Below are 22,107 nucleotides of genomic sequence, written 5' to 3' on the forward strand. Positions count from 1 at the left end.
GTGGCGGCTTGGATATATGTACATGTGGCAAAACGATTTGTTGGCAAACGTTTCCTCTAGATCTTTTCCTTCACCGCCGAGCACGAGTTGCATTATGAATTAAACTTAAGCACATGAATATTGAGTGGTGCTTGCCTGTGTTTGAACCCGTCAAACACAGGCAAGCAACAAATCATCGGTTAAGAAGCACAGGGCCATCTTGACTCCAGAATAAAGAATAATGTTCACATTTCAATAATTAGTAAAATTCGTATAAATAAGGTCTAATATCTAAGAGTGTGTACCTTTAAATGAACTTAGTGATTCCACAAAGTCACCAACGAACGCCACGGTACATCTTCATTAGAATTTTGTCGACTATATGTTGAACTCTTTTAAAATGTACATATTCATACAAATATTTTTTTTCCGGTACAAAGTTATCATTTTTTTTAGTTTGATATCCTTGAACCCTTTCCACACCGTTTAACTGCATAAACAGTAACTTTATTTCGAAATATTTTGATAAAATCCTCTTAGTTCCTTAAAGCATTCGAACAGAACTGCATCACCAATGCTTTAATGTTTGGTCAATGGCGATCAATTGAACACGAGCACTGAGTTAAGTACAAATGCAAGATTGTGATTTTATACTATAAAATAATTCAATTAATCCATGTTCAATCCTTGTAACATCAACGACGAGATTACCGATTGAAAATCACTGACCATGGTAGTTCTTTTAATTTAGTAATATTGAATCTCTTCTCAAAGGGTAACAGCTGAGTCATTTTTTCGGCAGATGGTTTTACCATTTGCTTATTCGGAAAGAAAAATTTGTAGCAACGATATCTTTGTTCATCGGCATATTTTCGTCTGCTCATATGACTTAATATTGTATTATAAATATAATCTATCGGTATGGCTGATACTATATACGAGTAAACATGTCTATTTTCTTCTTTGAGTGCTTCCATTTTTTCAAATATAGTGGCCCATGTTAACTCTGGATGTAAAACTTGAACATTCACCAATACCTGTTAAAATATTTTTTGAGAATATTTATTACGTCGAATTGAATATTTATAGATAATTTTCATTATAGACTTAACTTTCAGATAACAAACCTCGGATATGTCATTAATGACAAAATTCTTGAAATGTCTTGAAAATATCTTGTTGACATTCACTTCGTCTTTGAGGTGGATTACCACGGTGAAGCCTTTATCACTATATCGTTCGACTAGCGCGTCGACTTGGTCAATGTCGTAGATGTGACCATCAACCAGAATAGCTAGGCGACTAGTAACTGGCAGGTGACTCTCTACACTGTTGAAATGAAAATTATGTTGTATCGTATAATTTATTAACATAAGAATTAACAACATTAAATGCTTACATATATATACAAATATGAACTAAAACTAGTTACTGTATAAATCTTGACCGCGTGGAATGCTGGCAAGAATGCTAGCAGCATTCAGCATGTTGTATAGGTACGTATAATAAGACATTATACGTACCTATGGCAAAATTATCTTTTCATCTACAATAACATTCTTAGATAGGATTATAAAGTTGAATAGAAATGGCTAAATTGGTATGTAGACATCTTGGTTTTTTAAATGTTTTGCAACATGCATACAGATCATCGTGAATTCTGGAAGGCTAAGTGAATTATTTGACTTTCTATATTTTATTATACGCGGTATATAAACCGTTGACCCATAAATAAAAAAATACTTTTACTTAAGAGCTTGAACAACAGAGTTATGTGATTACGACATTGACAATTTTTGATGATTTAATATATTCCTCTCAATTATATGTTATACTAACTAAATTCTTAAATACAATTAAGGAGGTGCAATACCTGCTTGAACTTATAATAACAGCATGGCCACGTTTTCTTAAGTTGTACAATATATAATACATAGCCCTTGTCACGGAATACTTTTGGTACGCCGTACATTCATCCAGTACAACGATAGGTGGTGCTCCGACAACGGCTGCAGCGAAGTTAAGGCGGGCGCGTTCATTCGACGAGAGATACTTGATACGTGTGTTGACGTATTGGTGAAGTTCTAATAATATAAATGTAAATATTTCAACCAAATCACAGACTTATACTATGTACTTAAAATCGAATTAAACTGTTACTTAAACTAGCTGAAACTTTTAAGCAGTTTAAAATCTGTTTAAATCAAAATTGAATTATTTTGTTATTAACACAATATATATTTTGAGAATTGCATAGAGAAGAATTTCCTCGATGAAAATTATATAAAATCACCAAGCGCATCGATATAATTCATGACTTCGCCCTTGACATGTTCTTGTGGCACGCCGCGCAGCACTGTTATCATTTCCAAAGCTCGATAAACTGTCATCCATAAAGGGAGAGGATTGTGATCACAACAGAAGGTTACTTGGCGAGCGTACTGAAAACATAAACCATCTTTATGTTTTCAGACAAATTGGGATCATAAAAGTTTAAGAAGATTAACAATAATATTAGATGTAGATCAATCAAGTCAAGTCGCATTGTATCGTCACTACTTAGGTGTGGGATTCAAATTTGTGTACCTACATATAACAATAGCAGTATCCGTAATAGTGAAATCCAATAAACTATCTGTTACTGTTTTTATCTGCCTCACTTTTTGGACGTTCTACTATTGTTTGTTCTTCGTTATGCGCCATTGATGAAGGATAGGTACGACATAATAATTAGTATCAATACAATGAGCCGAAAACCGGCATGAGACACGACTGCCGGTGGACCGTATATGAACCATTAACCAGTAGGGATATAAGAAATTTTGTAAGCTTACTTATTATGGTGCATAGTATAAAAATGAGTCGAAAACTCGACTAAGAATCGATTCTAATTAACCTGTATACCTACCGACGAGCTGTTGACTCATCTTCCATTACTGTACACTGTCAAGAACTAATAGAAGACTATGGTTGGTATGGTTTAAAAATTAAATATAAATATACAAACTTCAATAAACTAGTTCAGTGTTATGGTAACTTACACATTAAGCAGGTTCTGTTCTGAATATTTTCTTAAAATGTACTTACATTATGAGGATGTCTGTTTAATATCCATTTCGATGAGCACCACAAGTCTCCCTCACATGGTAGTATATATCCTTTACGAAACAAAATTCATATAGTATCAAACTAAGATATTATTGATATTGTGGTTCATTTAAAAATATCATACCAGCCAACATTTCACATAATTCCAGCCTGCCATGTCCTAAGAGACCGGAAATAGCCAGTGCTTCTCCTTTACGTAGACCGAAGTAGACGTTGGAAATAATATTTTTCCCAAATACTTTTCTAGAAACGTTGCATGCTAAGAGATATTCTCCGTAGTTATTTATCTTCTCTTCTAGGTTTAAAGAAAATAATAAAACATGACTTTAATAAAATAAATATGACCAATTACATTGTGCTACAATAAATGTAATTGTACTTTTGCTAAAAACTTTGTTTTATCGTCTCATAAGTTGCATAGGCGAAGCGATAAGTTTTCTCAGGTTTAATTTGTTTTTTATAACTTCGTCTCGTGCTTGGTCAATCAGTATGAGTTTATTATATCCCATGACTACGCGGTTTCACTATTTTACAAAACTTTTTAACAATAAATAGGTAGTTGTTTATTTAGTTTAAAAATAAATAAAAGTAATTTTATCGTTGATTTAGCAGTCAAATCTGGGTAATATTATAATTGCGAAAGACATGACATTTTGGTAAAACGTTGTCTTACTCTAATGTTATCTGGTGTACACAATATTTTTGTGCAACCTTAGGTATGACTGTAAAGTAAAAAAAATTAAAAAAATAATTTCAAAAAATAACCCTGCTTGTTTTTAAGTTCATCTTGCTTGTTCAAAACATTTTCTTTCTCGCGCGCGGTGCCTTCCGTCTCTGCCTCATATGGTTGTTTCTTTGGATATACCCATTTGTTTAATAAAAATGTCCATAATCGCTGTATGTATTTATACTCCCATAACAATAACAGTGACATGAATATGACAGTGGTGCATAATATGGCAATAATCTCCATCAGAACTCCAATATTCTTATTTAAATAAAATCTTCTGGAGAAGCATTGTTGCAAAACACCACATTTTGCTGCAAAAATGGTAAAACAACTTTGTCTTCAATAATATCTTTTATCGAATAATAATTCACTCTCACAGACTAAATAGAGAAAAAGTAAATAGACTAAATAGAGTAAAAGTCATCATTTTATCTGCGACTAAAGGTGGTTCGAATAATATAAAGCAAATACTTACGACAGCATTTATGCAAAGTTTTAGAAGAACATAGATTTTTTCTTTTGAATACAATACATTCGCTGTTGTATAGAAATATCTTCTTTATTTTCACAAATGCATATGCCATGTTGAATTGTGGAGAAAGTGACATAAAATTCAAGACGTAGTTGAGCGCGTTGCCGTAAAGTAATTTTGCTATGACTGTTGTTTCACCTATCGATGATTGTTTAGTCTTACAATTGTATTGAATTGTTTTATGAATAGGCAATATTATAATCATTATAAAATATCGAATAATCATTTGAAATATTTGAAAATATTTACCAAAAACGAGATTTAGTATGATAAATGTCATGGTGTTGAGGGCAGCTTGTGGTCCCAAGCTAAACAAATACGCTTGTGGAATGCAACCGATACCATAAACCGTTAACATGAGGGGCACCACAACTGAAAATGTATAATAATATAGTTGTTGAAATACGAATCAAAAGTTTGTATTTAAATTTACTAACATTAAGTTTTGTCTTAAAACAAAATATACAAAATATTTAATAGTGATAAGACGAGAATCTAAATATTAATAATATTAAGCAAATGTTATAACCTACCCAAATCACTGTAATAAAAAGTCATTGGTGCCACTAACACCATGATAACAATCATTGTAGCTGTCATCAAGAACACGAGGAAACAGTATAGCATAAAATCACACAGGAATAGCGTACACCAGTAGCGAGCAGGGGAGAAATTCATAGCATGTACCTATTGCATTAAAATAATAAAACATATGATAAATAGATAATATAAACGAAATATCACTATTAAACTCAAAATCATACTCAAATTGCTTTATTCAATATATTACACTTTCTTATTAATAATCAAATGAAACAGTACCACTGGAAAGGAAAAGAAAATACCCTGACCTGAGAAGAACCGGCGAAAGAAACTCAGCGGTTTTTTTTATTGTCTCATGTATTATATAAACAATTTAAATGAAATGAAATAGCCAGGAGGCGATTGTTTCATTCCCAAGGTGTGCTATCAATCAATATTATATAATAGTATCACTATTATACTTCTCTTGTTTATCCTACTACATTGTATCTTATTATTTGTTATTATTATATAGGTATCCCCAGCATAGACCTTTTACTACCATAGATTTCCGGCTAACTGCCAAGTTATCAGACACGTCTATGACTACTTTTTAACTAGTTGGATAAATTCCTAACAATGAAAATGACCAAAGTGGAGAATAATTGTATAAGGATACCTGCGTGTGTCTTACAAATCCGCTTTCTTTAGAAGGGATAATAGTTATATGTGATATTGTCAGTATAAGTAGAAATTGTATAAAGATTGGAGGAGCTGTAGCCGTCTCTAACCACTGTAAATAAAAATAACATATGTTTAGTAAGTTTTGCCTAATAGCTTTAATTAAAATAAATACAAATGATGTTAATGTTTATTTTATTTTTTTTTAACATTTAAAACGTTTATTGTAATTTATTAAATGTATATATGAAACAGTTGATGACGAAGCAGAAAAATACATTTTCGATTGGTGCCCTAAAAATATTAACCATATTTGTACGTCATTTACCTTTAGGAACGAAAACAGTTACACTGACTTACTCACCTTTCTAAGCGAAACACAACAATTATACTTTCCTGACAACCTTACCTTTATTTCTATGATTTTTTTACTGCGCATGAAATGAATATAACATATAGCAATAAATCTCACAGTTGTAAGATCCAAAGCAAGCGGATCATCAGTGACTTGTATACTTGCATCTAACGCCGATGTGTAATGTCGTATGAGTGCCATGAACGCCCGAGCCAAAGACCTAGCAGCCGCACCGTGATCGTAGTGTATCGGACTGTATAGAACTTGAACCTGAATATTAATTGGATTGTAGAAAAATAGTAATACGATATAAAGGTATAATAAGTAAGGTAAATAAATTAAGTATTGATCTTACGCTAAGGGTATCATTCTTGGAACCAACATCAAGTCCATACGCGAACATATAGACGTATTGTTGAGGGGAATCTATCGCTCGAGTGACGAGATATTCAGTGAGGCTCTAAAACAATAGCTTTTTTAAAATTAAAACATTTAATATACAATTAGGTGGCTTTTTACATGATCGTATCAGTAATAACAACGAGTGTATGATTTCCTTATATATGCAAACTCTATTGAATAATTATTATATGAGTAATGAACAACATTGTACTATTTTGTTTTTCATAGGTTCACATAGATGTACCTACCTTTTATTAATTCTAGTTTATAGTTTATTTTTTTGATTCTTACCTCCGGATATAATAGAGCTGTATAATGCATATTTTCAACTTGTTTCACAGTTGCATTTGTTTCAGAAAATACGTAGCTAAAATTATATTACTCCAATGAAATAGTTATAATATTAAAATAAGCCCAAATCTCAAGCCTACTGGAACCTTTATTTGTTTTTGTTTAGTTATTTGTTATATTTTTACTCACGAGTTAGCAACAGATTTTGCGTCGGACGAATTGTCTGACCGCAGTATTAAATTGGTCTTAAGCTCCAATGACTCTACATTTAATACCTAAAGAAAACAAATATATGTCATCTTTTAGATTTTTCTACCTACGATTCTGCGGTTTTCATGAATAAAAAGAGCGATTCAAGAGAAAGGGATAACCCTTTCTCTTGAATCGCCCGTATAACACGAGAATTTTAACTTACTTTCTCGGAAAAAAAAACAATAATGTTTCTTTTTAAGTTCTTAAATCTAAAATACGTATAAAGGCCTCTATTGTACCCTTCTGAAGCCGGGCTTGGAATATAACATTATGAATTAAGATTATCTTATTGGTAGGATCATATAACTTTTATGCAATTGTTTGGATCTAACATATTGTTTTTGTTACTTTATTATATACATAATGAATATTTGTAGAACAAAAAAGGTATGACCTCGCCATGTAATATTGTTTTTGTAGCTCTGTCTCTTTCCATTTCGCCTAAAACGGTTGAGAGGGAAAGTCCAATAAATACGCCCGCAACAAGCGCTGAAAGGACCTGCATGACAATTTAAAAACATAATCATATACATAGTAGTTGCATAAGCTTACAAAAGTTGTTCTTAGCGAATGATTAGGGTCAGAAGATAAGTCGCATGTCATAATAATGAGTACAAGACAGGAGTAATTTTTTGTAAACAATTCAATCATATTCTAAAATTAATTGATTTGTTTCATCATGATCATCATTATATCAGCCGTAAGATGTCTACTGCTGAACATAGGCCTCCTCCAATGACTTCCCCCTTGACCGTTTTGATTTGTTTAGTTAAATAAATTTTCCACTGTTATGTACTTAATATTTATTAGAAATCGTATCATCCATAACTCTTACCGTGATAATGAAATAGAATCTGTAGTGACGGTAAAAATCAATGAATTTCCATGCCATGTAACTTAAATGAGTTAAATTGCCAAATCGACTCGATTTCCTCCTCCATGGTATGGGCTCTAAAAAATTATAATCATTTTATTTTAAGTTATAAGTCATATCATGCAATAATGTGTTGAAACATTTCATTTTGTGATGATTATGACGACCTCCGTGGTCGAGTGGTGTGTACACTGGTTTCATGGGTACGCCACTCCAAGGTCCCGGGGGCTCGTTTCCCGGCCGAGGCGAAGTACTTTTACAATTAGTTTTCTATTGATTACCATTAGTTTTCTATTTTGTCGTGAGTCTGGGTATCTAATTTTCCATAATACAAGTGCTTTAGCAACTTACATCGGAATCAGAGTAATGTATGTGTCATTCTCTCATATTTATGTTCATTTAAAAAAAAAACGAAATGATTATTAATGATTTAAAGCACGAAGGAAATCCTTTAGAGGATCATATTTACCAGACAGATTATTGAGGGCGTTTCGCGTAAGTTCATGTTCTTCGATGGTACCGTGCGTAGTCGCTCTGGACTCAGATATGGCTCTGTATTTACATAAAACAAGTGAAATAAAATTATAATGTATAATCAGCTCAACTATACAGACTGACAAATTTCTTGTTTAACCCAAGTACACTACAATCGATTTTAGATAATTATTCATAAATAATTGTTGATTTATCTAAATACTCAGTCAAATATTATCTCTTACCTATTACATACTTCTTCAGAATCAGGCAAGCTAATGTTCATAGATGCAATTCCATATTTGTTAGTATGTTTCGTTAGGTCTGATATCAATGCAGCGACATTAGCCGTGGGACTTGCTGGGAGTCGTAAAATGAGAAGATATCCTAAGTGAGCTCGTACTGTAGCACCAGATTCTGATGTTCTCCGAAGCAGTTCGTTCACCTTTTCTTCATTGGACCTTCCAGCGCTTCGTAAGGTTAAGCGGACACGGTATTCTCTACCTACATAAAATATAGACGATCCCTAATCCATTATTTCAGGTTTTTAATGCCCAGCGTAACAGCTAAAATTAAGTTCTAAAAATAAAATACTTACCATATTTAAAAAATATATAAGCTGGGGTTCCACCTCTGACTAATATTCTGTGATCAAAAATAAAAACTCGATCGGCAAATTCCACGGAAATGCTCGTGAGGCAGAACTTCACAATAGTGAGGTATTTTTTATAACGCTGAAATTTTTATTTATAATTGTAAATTATATATTAAAACTATTATATGCTTTTAGAACCAGAAGTAGGAAGTATGGTAACCTCTAAAACAATTATCTTTAATTAACAATAACAATCAATCTACCAAAAAAGAAAAACATTTAATCTACAACACAAATAACTATCAATAATCACTATAAATCATAATGGTGATTCAAATGTGTCAGCCGCAAAACTCCCGCCTTCTTTGTAAGGGAATTTGTGTGACGCAGATGTTGCTTGTTTATTCCAACAATACTATATTTCTATAAGAAGTAATACTTACTTTATTATAGCATTTAAATATAATAAAGCAATATTATATCTTACCATAATTTTGTCCTTTATAACAGATGTGTAGATTGAATCGGTTACAAAAGAAGGTATTACAATTATCTGAAACAGACTACATAAATAGCTTTTTATGACATAACCGTGACGAGGCGAGCGAATATCTTTTATTTCAGGAATAGTTTAATTACGTTACCCTTTACAATAAATTGCATATAGGACTCTTGAGTTGTAACAGGAATCAGAAAGAAGAAGAAGAATAGATGAAGACTAAGATGATAAGTGGAATACAATGAAGGCTCCCCATTGCTGCTTGCAAGTGGAACACAAAAATTTATATTACGAGTTCACTAACCCTCGGTTCGAGTAAAATAGCTATCGCCCAACAGAGTAGAGCTTGGTAGTAATCGTCCAAATTCCGCACAAACTCATGCCTAACGTCTTCCAAATCACAATCTAGCAGAATACGTTTGGTACGAATGTGAGCATATTCTATTACATATTTTGTAGGTTCGTTCCAGAGACACAGCTACAAGAACAAAATTATACTTTTAAATTTACCTTTTTTTTTAATCTCTTCGTGTGTGTTATTTAAGATTTTTTAGCGTAAGTGTGCGTAAACTTTCATATATTTCCATATGAATCATGTAGTATTTCGACTTGAAATAAAAATATTTCAGGAAATAGGTTACACATATATAAGACCTCTTTGTTGTTTAGTTGTAAAAGAAGACTGGTATAGTCCGTGCTATAGACTGTTCTATTGAAGATTGTATAACAAATAGTAAGGACTTACAAAACAATATAATGTAAGATGCTCTTCAACCGTAAGGTCGTCGATGAGACAGCCACTGCGATGGCAGTAGCCCATCATATTGGGGACTGCCATTAAACTGCGACCAGGTTTTAATATCTCACCTAATACATTGATCGTTCCTTTGTCAGGGTATGTAAGCCCTTTATATAAATAAATATATTTAATCAACAGTTTGATAGACGTGATAATGTAAACAAATATTATTGTATAATCACTAAATCACATAAAAAAAAGCAAGCTGCAGTTTAAGTACAGAAACATGCAAAAATAGCTAAAAATATTTAGCTATTAATATTATTTTTTACCTGTTAATAAATCTTCAATAGTTGTAATCATTTTGGCTTGAATAGGTTCAGAATACAGCATGGTAAATTCGTTTCTGTATATATCTAGTGTGATGTCACTTAAAACCTGACCACCCATGAAACTCTAAAATTTTAAACCCCATTAATTAATTGCATTCGACGTTTCTTGCATTTTTTTACTTATTAGATGATTAGCTAATTATGTTTAGGAATAGATTATAATCTATATCTATATCTGATAATTATCAGAATTACTATTTAAGGTAATTTCGCTATTTTTTGTCATAACTCCTGCTTAATTTTAAATATTATATTGTTTCGAAAAGTCGTGTTTCTCCAGTAGATATACCAAACACAGTATGCGGGTGCAAATCTTTTTGTTTTTATTTTTTTTTATGGTATAGGAAGGCGTACGAGCATATGGGCCACCTGATGATAAGTTGTCACCATCACCCATAGACAATGACGCTGTAAGAAATATTAACTATTCCTTACATAATCAATGTGCCACCAACCTTGGGAACTAAGACGTTACGTCCCTTGTGCCTGTAGTTAAACTGGCTTACTCACCCTTCAAACCGGAAAACAACAATACCTACTGAGTACTGTTATTTGGCGGCAGAATAACTGATGAGTGGGTGGTACCTACCCACAAAGCCCTACCAAAAAGTTAATCTGAGAAAGAGCCACAGAGTAAAACCCGTCGTTTTGCATTAAAATTTACAATTCATCTGGATGAATTGGAATATCATATTGGGGTAGACTTCTGATCTTTTAAAAAGTAGAGTGTATCAAGCAGTTGCATATATAAAGGCTCTTGTTTACTAAATTAGAGTATTATACATGGCGTTATTTGATATTTAAGTCTTTCAATAAGAGACGATTACTTTCGATACCCCTCGGAAGCTTATTGCTTTTGCAACGAGCTCATCTACTTCTTGCAATCTATCCCTTTCATTACCCGTCGGATTTTCAATTCGGTGCAGCTTACTCAGATCCTGAAATATTTATACATAAAATAACTTTAGAAGGATATAGGAAACGAATTGATCAACAATAGTAAACTCTATTAAATTTTAACTTTTTTTTAATTGTAGTGTATGTACCTCAGTTTTTTTAAAAACTATAGATTTCCATGGAACTTGGCCCCCAATAGCTCGTTGTTTTATTGTTCGTTGCAATAGCATCAGTATTCCGAAATAAATTACAAACATTATTAACCAACTAAGTATCGTGAATAGAAGGCGATTCACGTCCCATTCTCGTTCCTCTAAAATAAAATCATAATCACATCAAAATGTGTAAATTAAAATTCGTATAAATGCAAGTACGCGAAATATTAATAGAATAATCCTAATAATCAAAATATACTAAATATCTAGGCGCAGGACAAATGTCTATTTGTTGATAATATTGTCGTAGTCTAAACAGTGGCGTAGCTATCGAAGGGCAGGTGGTGCAGTGCACCGGGGCCCTGGAGTTTAGGGGGCCCTCTAAACTAAACCTTAAGCGTCTGAAGCTAGAAAAACACGACCCCGAGCACAAGATTTATTTGGTATCTATAATTTTAAAGGGTAATTATTAGTTAAAGAGGGATGGGAAAGAGGGGGTGAGGGCCCGATTATTTTTTATGCACCGGGGCCCTTACTCAACTAGCTACGCCACTGAGTCTAAACTTATTCTATTTACGACATAGCCATGCAGGTACTAACGATCAGTTTGCAATAAGGCGAACTCATTGAGTCCGTGCATGAGACCCAGTGGCGGAATGATGAGACGTAAAAAGAATGTCATGACTTCATGTTTCAAGTCGATCTGATGATGCACTAATAATTCAGCGAGAAACGTTTGCAGTAATGTGAATAAAGTGGACCAGACGCATGCAATCCAAGCTACGAAAAAAACGTATTTTTTTTAATATTCTATTTTCGGGAAAATAAATTAATTGGCGAAACAAAATATGTAAAAATAAGACACGAGTATGGTAGGAGAGAGCTGAGATGGCCCAGTGGTTAGAACGCGTGCATCTTAACCGATGATTTCGGGTTCAAACCCAGGCAAGCACCACTATATATATGTATTTGCTTAATTTGAGTTAATAATTCATCTCGTGCTCGGCGGTGAAGGAAAACATCGTGAAGAAACCTGCATGTATCATCATGTATAATTTCATTCATATTGTGCCACATGTGCATTCCACAAACCCGCATTGGACAGCATGGTGGATTTTTTTCCAAACCCTCTCTTTAATGGAAGAGGAGGCCTTAGCCCAGAAGTGGGATTTTTACAGGCTGTTACTTTACTTTTATTTTACTATGGTAGTCTAAAATTTTTATGCAAATTAGTGAAAAATTAATAAATCATAACAATCTTTAAATGTTCAATGTTCTTACCTTCATTATGAAACATGGCCATGACTAACGCTAGCATTGTCATAACAGACACATAAATAAGAACCAATGTCATGGCGAATAGGAGATGGATCCAGCGAAATATCAGGATAAGAGCTATACTGCCCAATAGACACACAGGCAGCGCAGTCATAAATCCAAACACAAACCAGCCGATATACATTGAAGAGTAATCTACTCCACGAATGCAAAGGGAACGCTGAAGATTTAAATTATAGTAGAAATTTCATCATTTCTAAGAAAAGAATTACATTAAACAACATCTTAAAAACCCTTGATCATAATCTAAACGTGAATTATAAACTAAGCTAAAACACAATAGACGTACTTTTCTGAAACCGTTAGAAGTTAAGTAATGTAATGTAGTTTTCCTCACCTTAAAATTGATTGGATGTTTTATAACTATATAAAATTATGATCATATATTTAAAATAAAATATGCCTATAAATGGAAACAATAAGTGATCTTGTTTAAGTGTATAAATAATTATTTTCTCTGACAACATTGCTATCAAATTTTATTGCCATCTTAGTAAGAATTAGGTAAAGGTTATATTTAAAGATATTTGGCCTTGGGCGTCTTTACTCACTTTAAATCTCCTAGTCGTCTCTGATACTACCAAAGACTCAGTCTCCAGCACAGGTGGGAGCAAAGCTAGAGTGAAACACAATAATATAGCTGAGATCGCCCTGCGCACGCGCTCTTGTTGCATCAAAGGCGACACCGGCATTGAGGCCATGCTTAGCTGGAAATACCGAAACGAATTTATATTGAATTATTTTTAACTATAAGTTTATAGTACCTACTCGTAAATGAAGAGATTATGGAAACAAAAAGTACTTGTAGGTATATTAGGGTTTTCTTGGAAAGTTTTAATTTATAATAATTCGTATCATGCTTTGTGTCCAGCAGGTGTTTGTCATCGGTCTAAAGCTCGAATTCCCGGAGACCCGTTTGGCGTTAAACCAGCAAAAAATATTATAAAATTAAAATTAACTCTAAACGCTTCCGGGTTTAGAGTTAATTTTCGCCGTTGTGAAATGAAATAAAACAACTGGTATATATGTTATCGAAAGTTGCTAAAACTTGTCGCTGCAATGGACCGAAATAAATCGTTGTTTGTAGTATTTTTATACTTAAGGTTTATCAAATTATCATATTGGTAATCCAAAATTATAATTTAATATGGAAACATTTATGACTTAGACAGTTACAACTATGATCGCATAAATCTTTACGATTAATAACCCGCTGTGAAAATACATGTTACAATAAATTACTTAAATGTTTTAAATCAATTAATAAAACTTTATTAAATTAACGTATTGTAACGGATTATTTAAATATCATTATAAACTATAACGGACCGTATCTGTTCGTATAAATAAGTATCCGTCCAAAGAAACAGTACAGGGTTGTATAAATGTTTAATAAACGTTTTCAAATCTAATTCAACTAAAACTAGACATGGTAATGTTATGCAAATCAGAATAGACTCCATAGAAGTTTAAAGTCTTTATAGTGGCCCATAGCACACGAAGGCCGATTTCTAAGAAGAAAATAAGTAAAAATTTCCGAATATGTCCCGTTGCGAATATAACGGATTATTGTTGGGTTTGCCAGTTAAAGATATCTCCATCGTTTCGAAGTTCACAGTGTAAAGAGTTAATAACAGTCATAAAGTTATTACTTTTATACTATTTAAAAATGTATTTCATAATCACTGTAATCAGGAGATGCAAGCTACTTGTATAGATATCATCGGCGGTAATTTGTTATTAGTTAGTTTAACTTAAATAAATGTGTACGATATTACCTACGTAATAGTAGTACCTAGTTACCGACTACCGATTACCTACCTGATATTAAACGGCTTTATTTCATAATATTGAATACTTTTTAAAAATTACTGAGGCGTTATTGTGTCAAATAACAACATTATTAGTATTCAATATTGCTTATTAATAACTATTATGATATTCATATTTTTAAAATGAATGTTGTTGTGGATTAAATTGCCAGAGACAAATATGCCATTAAAATATTATAAAATAATATTTAATATATAATTAAAATATTATAAAATAATATTTTAATTTTTAACATGCGCGTAAGCACTTTCTTGAACTAAGTTTTAGTCTGATTAAACTAAAGATCATTAAATTAAAAAAATAAAAAGAAATGGCAATAATCAGGTAATACACATATTATTTTAGTTGTTTTATTTTTAATAAGCGTGCCTTACCACGCATGTTTGTGCTTATCTATTTAATTGGGTCAACCAAATAGGTATGTTTTAAATATTATATATTATCAATAAAATAATTAATATTTTCCATGCCTAAAATTGTTAAAATACGTTAATAAAAAAAAACTATCGTTATATAAGTGATAATTTCGTCATCTCCTCATAAGCCGAAATAGCTCAGTTGGGAGAGCGTTAGACTGAAGATCTAAAGGTCCCCGGTTCAATCCCGGGTTTCGGCAGTTCACATTTTTTTGTATTTTATTTTATAAATTACGCCCTTTTAAATTTATTTTGATATTTTTCTTTTAATAGCAATATGTAATGTAGAAAAAAACTGGATAATAGTTAATTTCCCAATAAAATAGTCCTAACTTTATCTCTTAATATTTTAAGTATGTAGATATTATAATAAAAAATATTTTATAATCCCACCATATCTTCAGCCATTTTTTATATTAATCCATTATTATGTTTTTATATTATAAATTATATAATAAATACCGGGACGTATATATTACATTTGTTTTTATTTTATTTTTATAAAAACATTAATTAATGCGTGTTAATAAGCTGTCGGTATTTTTGAAAAATTAAAATACACTACTTATATCGATATCTGAGATAGTGCCTATAAGATCGATTTAAATTTCCATTTATAGATAAAAACATTAGTCCATATCAATTGGGGAAACAAATTACGAATAAAAACTTAAATACAATCCTATTAGTAAGTTGCCATAATCGTTGGTGTCAACTGCAATTTACTACGTAATAGAAAAGAAATTCTCTAATATCTCGGAATATTAATGGAATTTAATTTGTTTTAATGATTCAACATTCACGTGTTCAATTTATTTGGAAAAAAAATACAGACGAATTGATAACCTCCTCCTTTTGGAAGTCGGTTGATAATTAGATGGCTTTTATTGCGCTACAGCCCTGAGATGGTATATCGCTTTTGTTTGTTTCAAAAAAAGAAATTACTTTTAGAATTACCTCATATTGTGGCTTTATAGCACTGGTGTGAGTTAATATGGTCTGGCTAATGGCGAGTTGTATTGCCAATAGCCCGCTTCGTAAATGTGGATTGCTCGAAGTATATTCCGGTCTCGTCACATATCGAGCGCGTTCGGTGCTACGTATGCTGAATTTCCACATGTTATTTTCCTGCGAGAACAATCACCAATCACCAGGCTTATTTAATTACACAACTATTGACAGAAAGAAACAATTAAAAGAAAAGTAGTAGCTCGTTTGTGACGAGCACTGGGCTCGCAAAGTCCTCAATTTCTATAAAGTATTTACAAGATACCTTTTTGAGCTATGCCAGAATTCATAGTAAATTGAAAAATTATACACAAACATTTAAATTCCTCTTGTCATATGAGATCATTAAAGCTTTATAATGCACTATTATTGTTAAATTCACATTATTTAAATAATAGTAATTCTTAGGATATAACAACAACTGTTTTTTTTAAATATTTCGAAGATACAAGTTAGTTTCTAAAATCTAGTTCCGGTTATCGTGATTCAAGTCAATGTGTGCAAGGCAATCGTCACATCGAATGTCTCATAACTGGTCACAAAATCTTAATTCAAATTATCTATATTTGTTGTAGATTTCCCAGTGATGCCAAATAAGGAAAATATAATTCATAAATATCGACATTGTCAATGTCAACGGGGAAGGTGACAGAGGTGATGACACATCCAATATTCCAAAGAACTATTTACTTTGTCTTTCTGTCTATATTCATGAAATTCTAAACTACAGCAGGCCTTTATTGTACAACGCTTGTTTTTAAAATATATTATTTAAATCCTTCTCAATTTTAAATATAATTTGGGATTTGAATTCTATCGTGTACGTGTTACATGTATAAACTTGAAATAATATTTCATAAAAATAAATTGTAAATAGTACAGTACCGTTGGTTTCCAAATTATCCAAATAACCGGATCAGTTATCGGAGTTCCCTGAGAACGATTATACAATATGTTGTTAAGATGGTCCTCGGTCGGAGCGCTTATTATATCTGCAAACATTTTAGAAAATCAAACATGACCGACGTATTTGATTCCGAATTGGATAATGAAATATAAAACCTTAGTATGTTTAGCGGGAATATGTGAAGGTTTTTACTTGTTTTTTTTTGGAATAAATCAAATGAGGAAAACATAATAAAACTGAGATAATAAAATAGAAAAATCTTTTTTGTTCTGTGAAATATTTCTCACCAACTCCTAAACTTTCCGCAGCTTGTGTCATAATTTCGTCAAATGGCGCATTGTTGGGTGCATAACCTAGCAGGGTCTTCTTATTGAGGGACGCTAAGATATCATATGATGTGAGTGGCGCCGTAGGAACCGCTTGCAGTGGAGTAAGGAATACCGGCTTGGCGATAAATATCGCTATGAGAAATAAAACGGCTGAGAACAACGCTTCTGCGAGTAAAATTCGCCACCTGCGCCTAAAATCCATATGCGTATATGACGTATTGATTTTATTCAATTTACGATACAGAATTTCATACTGTACTTACTGTCTTTGAAGATAGGATTTCCAAATTAGAATACTGATATGCCTCTGAAATTTATTAAGGACGGGTGTTTTAATGAGTTCCGCCCTCATTATAGTTATCTGTATATGAGACGTATGTAAGTACGGCAGGGCTAGTTAGGAGCAAAATACAGGCAAATATTTCTTTCGCATATTTTGCTTTACGAGTAATATTTAAATGACTTTTCTTTTTTGAAGTTTGTTATTTACTTTTTGTACACATGACGTTTACACGTGTATAATTGCTATTATTTTTTGCGATTCGAAATAAACCCTTTTTTGTTAAGATTAATTAAGATTAAGAAGAACTTTATCTTACACAAACGAATTTTAATACATAAATAACATGTGATAGGTAACGCATTTGTAACTCGGTCTTTTTAGTAGACAGTGGGTGATTATGTTCTTGTTGAAGAATTGAGTAATTATAAATATATTTTAAAATATATTAGAGTTATTACAAAAATGTAAATGTATGATTTAATGTCAATGTGAAAAACTAATTCATCTAATAAAGTTTTTATTAGATGAATTAGTTTAAGTACGGTTTTATTCATATTATATAGTACTAGTACTGACCCACGAAATCTTTCCCGTTTGTTGGTTGTCATGTGTTGGCCAAAAAAGTAGCATGTCCTTTCTTGGAGTTCAAGTTTGCTTCATACCAAATACCATAAAATTCGGTTCAGCGGTTGGGTCGTCAAAGACGGACACCCAGACAGACAGAGTTACTTTCACATTTATAACATACTCTACTTACTTGGTGGTAGGGCTATGTGCAAGCCCGTCTGGGTAGGTACCACCCACTCATCAGTTATTCTACCGCCAAATAACAGTACTCAGTATTCTTGTGTTCCGGTTTGAAGGGTGAGTGAGCCAGTGTAACTACAGGCATAAGGGACATAACATCTTAGTTCCCAAGGTTAATATTTCTTACAGCGTCATTTTCTATGGGTGATGGTGACCACTTACCATCAGGTGGCCCATATGCTCGTCCGCCAACCTATACCATAAAAAAGTACTGTTTTTTGTTGAATAAGTATTTAACTTTATTAAGGGCATAATAAACAATAATATTCTTTTCCCAAAAGTTAACTAAATTAAATTAATGTACTACTAATGTTTGTCATTATTTGTATATTAAAGTTTAATGACATGATTTGTGTACTGAACTAATATTCTCGAACACGCTAAGTGAGTGTTGTCGATCATATAAAATAGAGTCCAATGTCTGTTTTGGTCACAGTTTTCATTTATCAAGAGCTCAAAATGGCACGTTTTAATTTAATTTTCGCCTTTGTTATCGTGGTGATTTTAACAATTGCTGAAGCAGGTTTGTTTTTATTTAATGTAATTATGTTTTAAGCATATTTTGAGGTCTGTTTTAATATAAATCTGGAAAAAAAAAACATCTGGCATGTCGGTGTTATTGAGGTCCCTAATTTTTCGTTCTTAAATTATCGCTTTTTATTGGGTATTCTACCCTGCTGTCAAAATAATAATTCATTTATTCTAATAATTATTAGTAAATTGAGTAGGTTTTTAATAAAACAAAAAGGAAATGGAGCTAAACGAATAATATTTATTCAGTAATTTGCCTCATCAGTCATCATATATTTTAAATTTATTGAAAATTAAAATTTTCAGGATTGCGAGAACGCCGGTCGCCTCAATTCAGTCAAGCAAGTGCCAGTGCAGCGGCGTTTGGAGGTAACAGGTATCCTCCGAGGCCTGGATTTGGGGGTCCTGTAACAGGATTTGGACGCCCTGGACCCGGTTTTGGAAGACCAGGTGGCAACTTTGGAGGTCCCGGATTTGGGCCAAATCTACCAGGGAGGCAGGGTGTCAACATTAATATTGCTAAGAGTGTTAGCATCAGCACTGGTGGTCGTGGTACTTCGTTGTCTCAAGCGAGTTCGAGTTCCAGAGGCTAGTGATCTGTTTATATTAAGACAATTATGTGACGTCTCTCGGTTAGGATATTTGGAAGTTTGGATTAAAATATTTTTATAAATTGTACCTACTTGATTTTTATTTACGCAATTAATTTAACCATAATCTGAATAATTTAAATGAATAATAACGAACTAATTCTAATTAATAAATATATTATCAGCGTAATAAAATGGACAGTATCTTTACCATATTTTCTCAATTTACAAAATAATTATGTCGAATAAAATCATTCGAGTATTCATGTGCAGAAAGGTAAGAAATAAGACGAATACTATGTTTGTATTGCTGATACTTGATTTGTCTAAGAGCCGCTGCCTCCAGGTACGGGTGTCTATGGAGCGCCTTACGCGCAAACTTAACTTAGATAACTTTCAAGATTTAAAGTAGATGAAACTTGAAACTTTTAATTTAATTCATAATATTTATTTAATGTTTATAAATATATTTAGAAGATGTGAAAAAAAAAATTTGAAAAAAAAATTAAATAATTTGTTATACAGTAGAACCTCGTTACGTCGAACCTCAATAAGTTGGAAACCTCCAAATCTCGAAAAAATGTCTTGTTCCCTTCCCTCCAGATATCAAAACCTCCATTACTCGAAATCTCAACTCTCTATTAGTCGAAACAATCAGTGAGTCCGTCTAAGCCATTTTGGTACATCCCTCCATAACTCGTTTAATTTTTAAGCAATGTTTTATTTTACAAGCATTGTTAAAAATATGCTTACGTCATATTTTTTATATTTTAAGAATGTTTTGAAATATAGTGGATTATATACAAGTAATAAATAATAATATGTGTCACATCTGCAATATGAATATTTAATTTTTGAAATTCTTTGTGTTTTATTATAAACTCAAATAAAATGCCAAATGAAAGTGATTTTAAATAAAAGAAGAACGAAAGAAGTGCTTATTCTAATTTGGTATACTTACAAATGTAGTATGCAATTAGGTCGCAGGCAATTAACTTAATTAGGCAATTCAATTAAACGCCTACTTTACTTTACTAAACGGCGTTGTTTAACCAGCAGCCTGACTGACACTCGGCCAATTCATATATATTATGATCCTGCATTTGGATTTAGAATGGAGTATCTGGGGTAAAATGCCGGCTCTCTACATTCTGCAATATAAATTTCTAAGAATAATATCACAATTGTTATTTTATTGTGTACATATATTGGCAAGTTTATATTTTAACGATACAACAATAATTATTATGCATATAATGATTATACTGCATATTAATGAATAATAATTTTCTTTATTTGCAAATTAGTTTCCCAGGGACTCTAAACCTTGAAATCAGCCTCTGATATTATATATATTGACGTTAAATAAATATCAATATTTTGACAGAATCAGCGACTATAACTAAAAATGTGAGTGGATGATAGTTAGAGTTAGATACTAGTACCTAGTAAGGAATTATGTCATTAGGGAGGGTCTTGTGATATAAATAAAAAATAACTATGTTCCTGCATTCACTCATATCACACCTTTATTTACTCATGTCTCTAATTGTATAAACATGAAAAGTAAAGGTCCAAATAAAACCAAACATCCTTCTTAAGTTGAGAAAGCGTTTCTTATTAGAGATTATCCATACTATTATTATAAATGGGAAAATAACTCTTAAGTAAGTAAGTCTGTCCTTCTAACTTTCACGCCCAAAGTACTGGACCGATTTAAATGAAAACTGGTACTCTAATAGTCTATAGCCTCAGAAAGATCTAAATACTTTTTAATTGGAAAAAAGTATTGTAAAGGGTTGAAGTTTGTAATTTTGAGAACAAGAAGCATAAAACTTATATTTTAGGCTGTTGATCTACACTTAAAAATATCATATCATGACACCCAATAAGGAGTGTTTTCATATTCTACGAGAGCAAAGCCGTGGGTAGCATAGGTAGTTTAAAATATTTATTATTTATACTTATATATTTATATAAAAAATAAATAATATAATATAAATCTTTATAAAACTTTGCTTTATTTTCAAACCCTTGCATTAAACGAATAATATTTATCGTAGTAAAGTGCACAGTTCTATAAGTGCATGCGAAAATTCTGCTCAACTATTTGGATGAAAAGGACTTATGTTTAAAGATTTGAGCCACAATAGCAAGCATCAACAGGTTTATGTGAAATGTGTTTTTGCTTAACACCTAATTGTATGAGCTTTACAATGAAAGGACGTACGATCATAGTACCACTTTTGCCAGTTATGTAAGTAACTATTCCAAAGTATTTAAAAAAGTGTGCTTTGGCAAAACCTTTAACTATAAAAAATGAAATTAAGAATGCACATGACAAGATAAAAATGACTTGGAAAAATATTAATTGTGAAACTGGTAGAGTTGGCAGTTGCAGCTCCGAATTGACCCTGAATTATAATAGTAAAGTACTAAATAGTCAAAAGGAAGTTGCTTCAGTTTTTGAAAAATATTCTGCTGATATACCAGTTTTGACAGCTAAGTTATTTATTTCTTCTCCCGCTGTGGCCGAGTCATTGATGAAAGAAAATGTAAGAGCTTGCAAATATAACTCTAATGTTACC

General features: G+C 32.1%; 2 protein-coding genes and 1 non-coding gene across 3 annotated transcripts; 2 read left to right on the forward strand and 1 right to left on the reverse strand.

Moving 5' to 3' along the window:
* Nucleotides 1-176: 176 nt before the first annotated feature.
* LOC124543446 (ATP-binding cassette sub-family A member 17-like) lies at nt 177-17,660 on the reverse strand. Its single transcript, XM_047121694.1, is given in 33 exon segments — nt 177-1,016; nt 1,107-1,308; nt 1,853-2,063; nt 2,273-2,420; nt 3,067-3,137; nt 3,212-3,382; nt 3,853-4,128; nt 4,293-4,487; nt 4,599-4,721; nt 4,883-5,036; nt 5,551-5,664; nt 6,025-6,177; nt 6,263-6,367; nt 6,601-6,676; nt 6,790-6,875; nt 7,247-7,351; nt 7,688-7,803; nt 8,196-8,278; nt 8,446-8,704; nt 8,799-8,934; nt 9,283-9,348; nt 9,599-9,772; nt 10,040-10,200; nt 10,366-10,489; nt 11,253-11,363; nt 11,472-11,633; nt 12,058-12,257; nt 12,759-12,975; nt 13,367-13,522; nt 16,022-16,192; nt 16,958-17,064; nt 17,267-17,499; nt 17,572-17,660. Coding segments are annotated over 33 exon segments (5,085 nt in total). The 3' UTR covers nt 177-686.
* Nucleotides 15,192-15,264, forward strand: Trnaf-gaa. Its single transcript has one exon. It is a non-coding gene; the product is annotated as a tRNA-Phe (tRNA).
* Nucleotides 17,661-18,845: 1,185 nt separating the features above from the next.
* LOC124534305 (34 kDa spicule matrix protein-like) lies at nt 18,846-19,576 on the forward strand. Its single transcript, XM_047110073.1, has 2 exons — nt 18,846-18,921; nt 19,236-19,576. The coding sequence occupies exons 1-2, from the start codon at nt 18,858-18,860 to the stop codon at nt 19,520-19,522; spliced, it is 351 nt and encodes a 116-aa protein (XP_046966029.1). The 5' UTR covers nt 18,846-18,857; the 3' UTR covers nt 19,523-19,576.
* Nucleotides 19,577-22,107: the final 2,531 nt, after the last annotated feature.

The sequence above is a fragment of the Vanessa cardui genome, chromosome 1 (assembly GCF_905220365.1).
Source record: "Vanessa cardui chromosome 1, ilVanCard2.1, whole genome shotgun sequence".
Classification (NCBI taxonomy): Eukaryota; Metazoa; Arthropoda; class Insecta; order Lepidoptera; family Nymphalidae; genus Vanessa; species Vanessa cardui.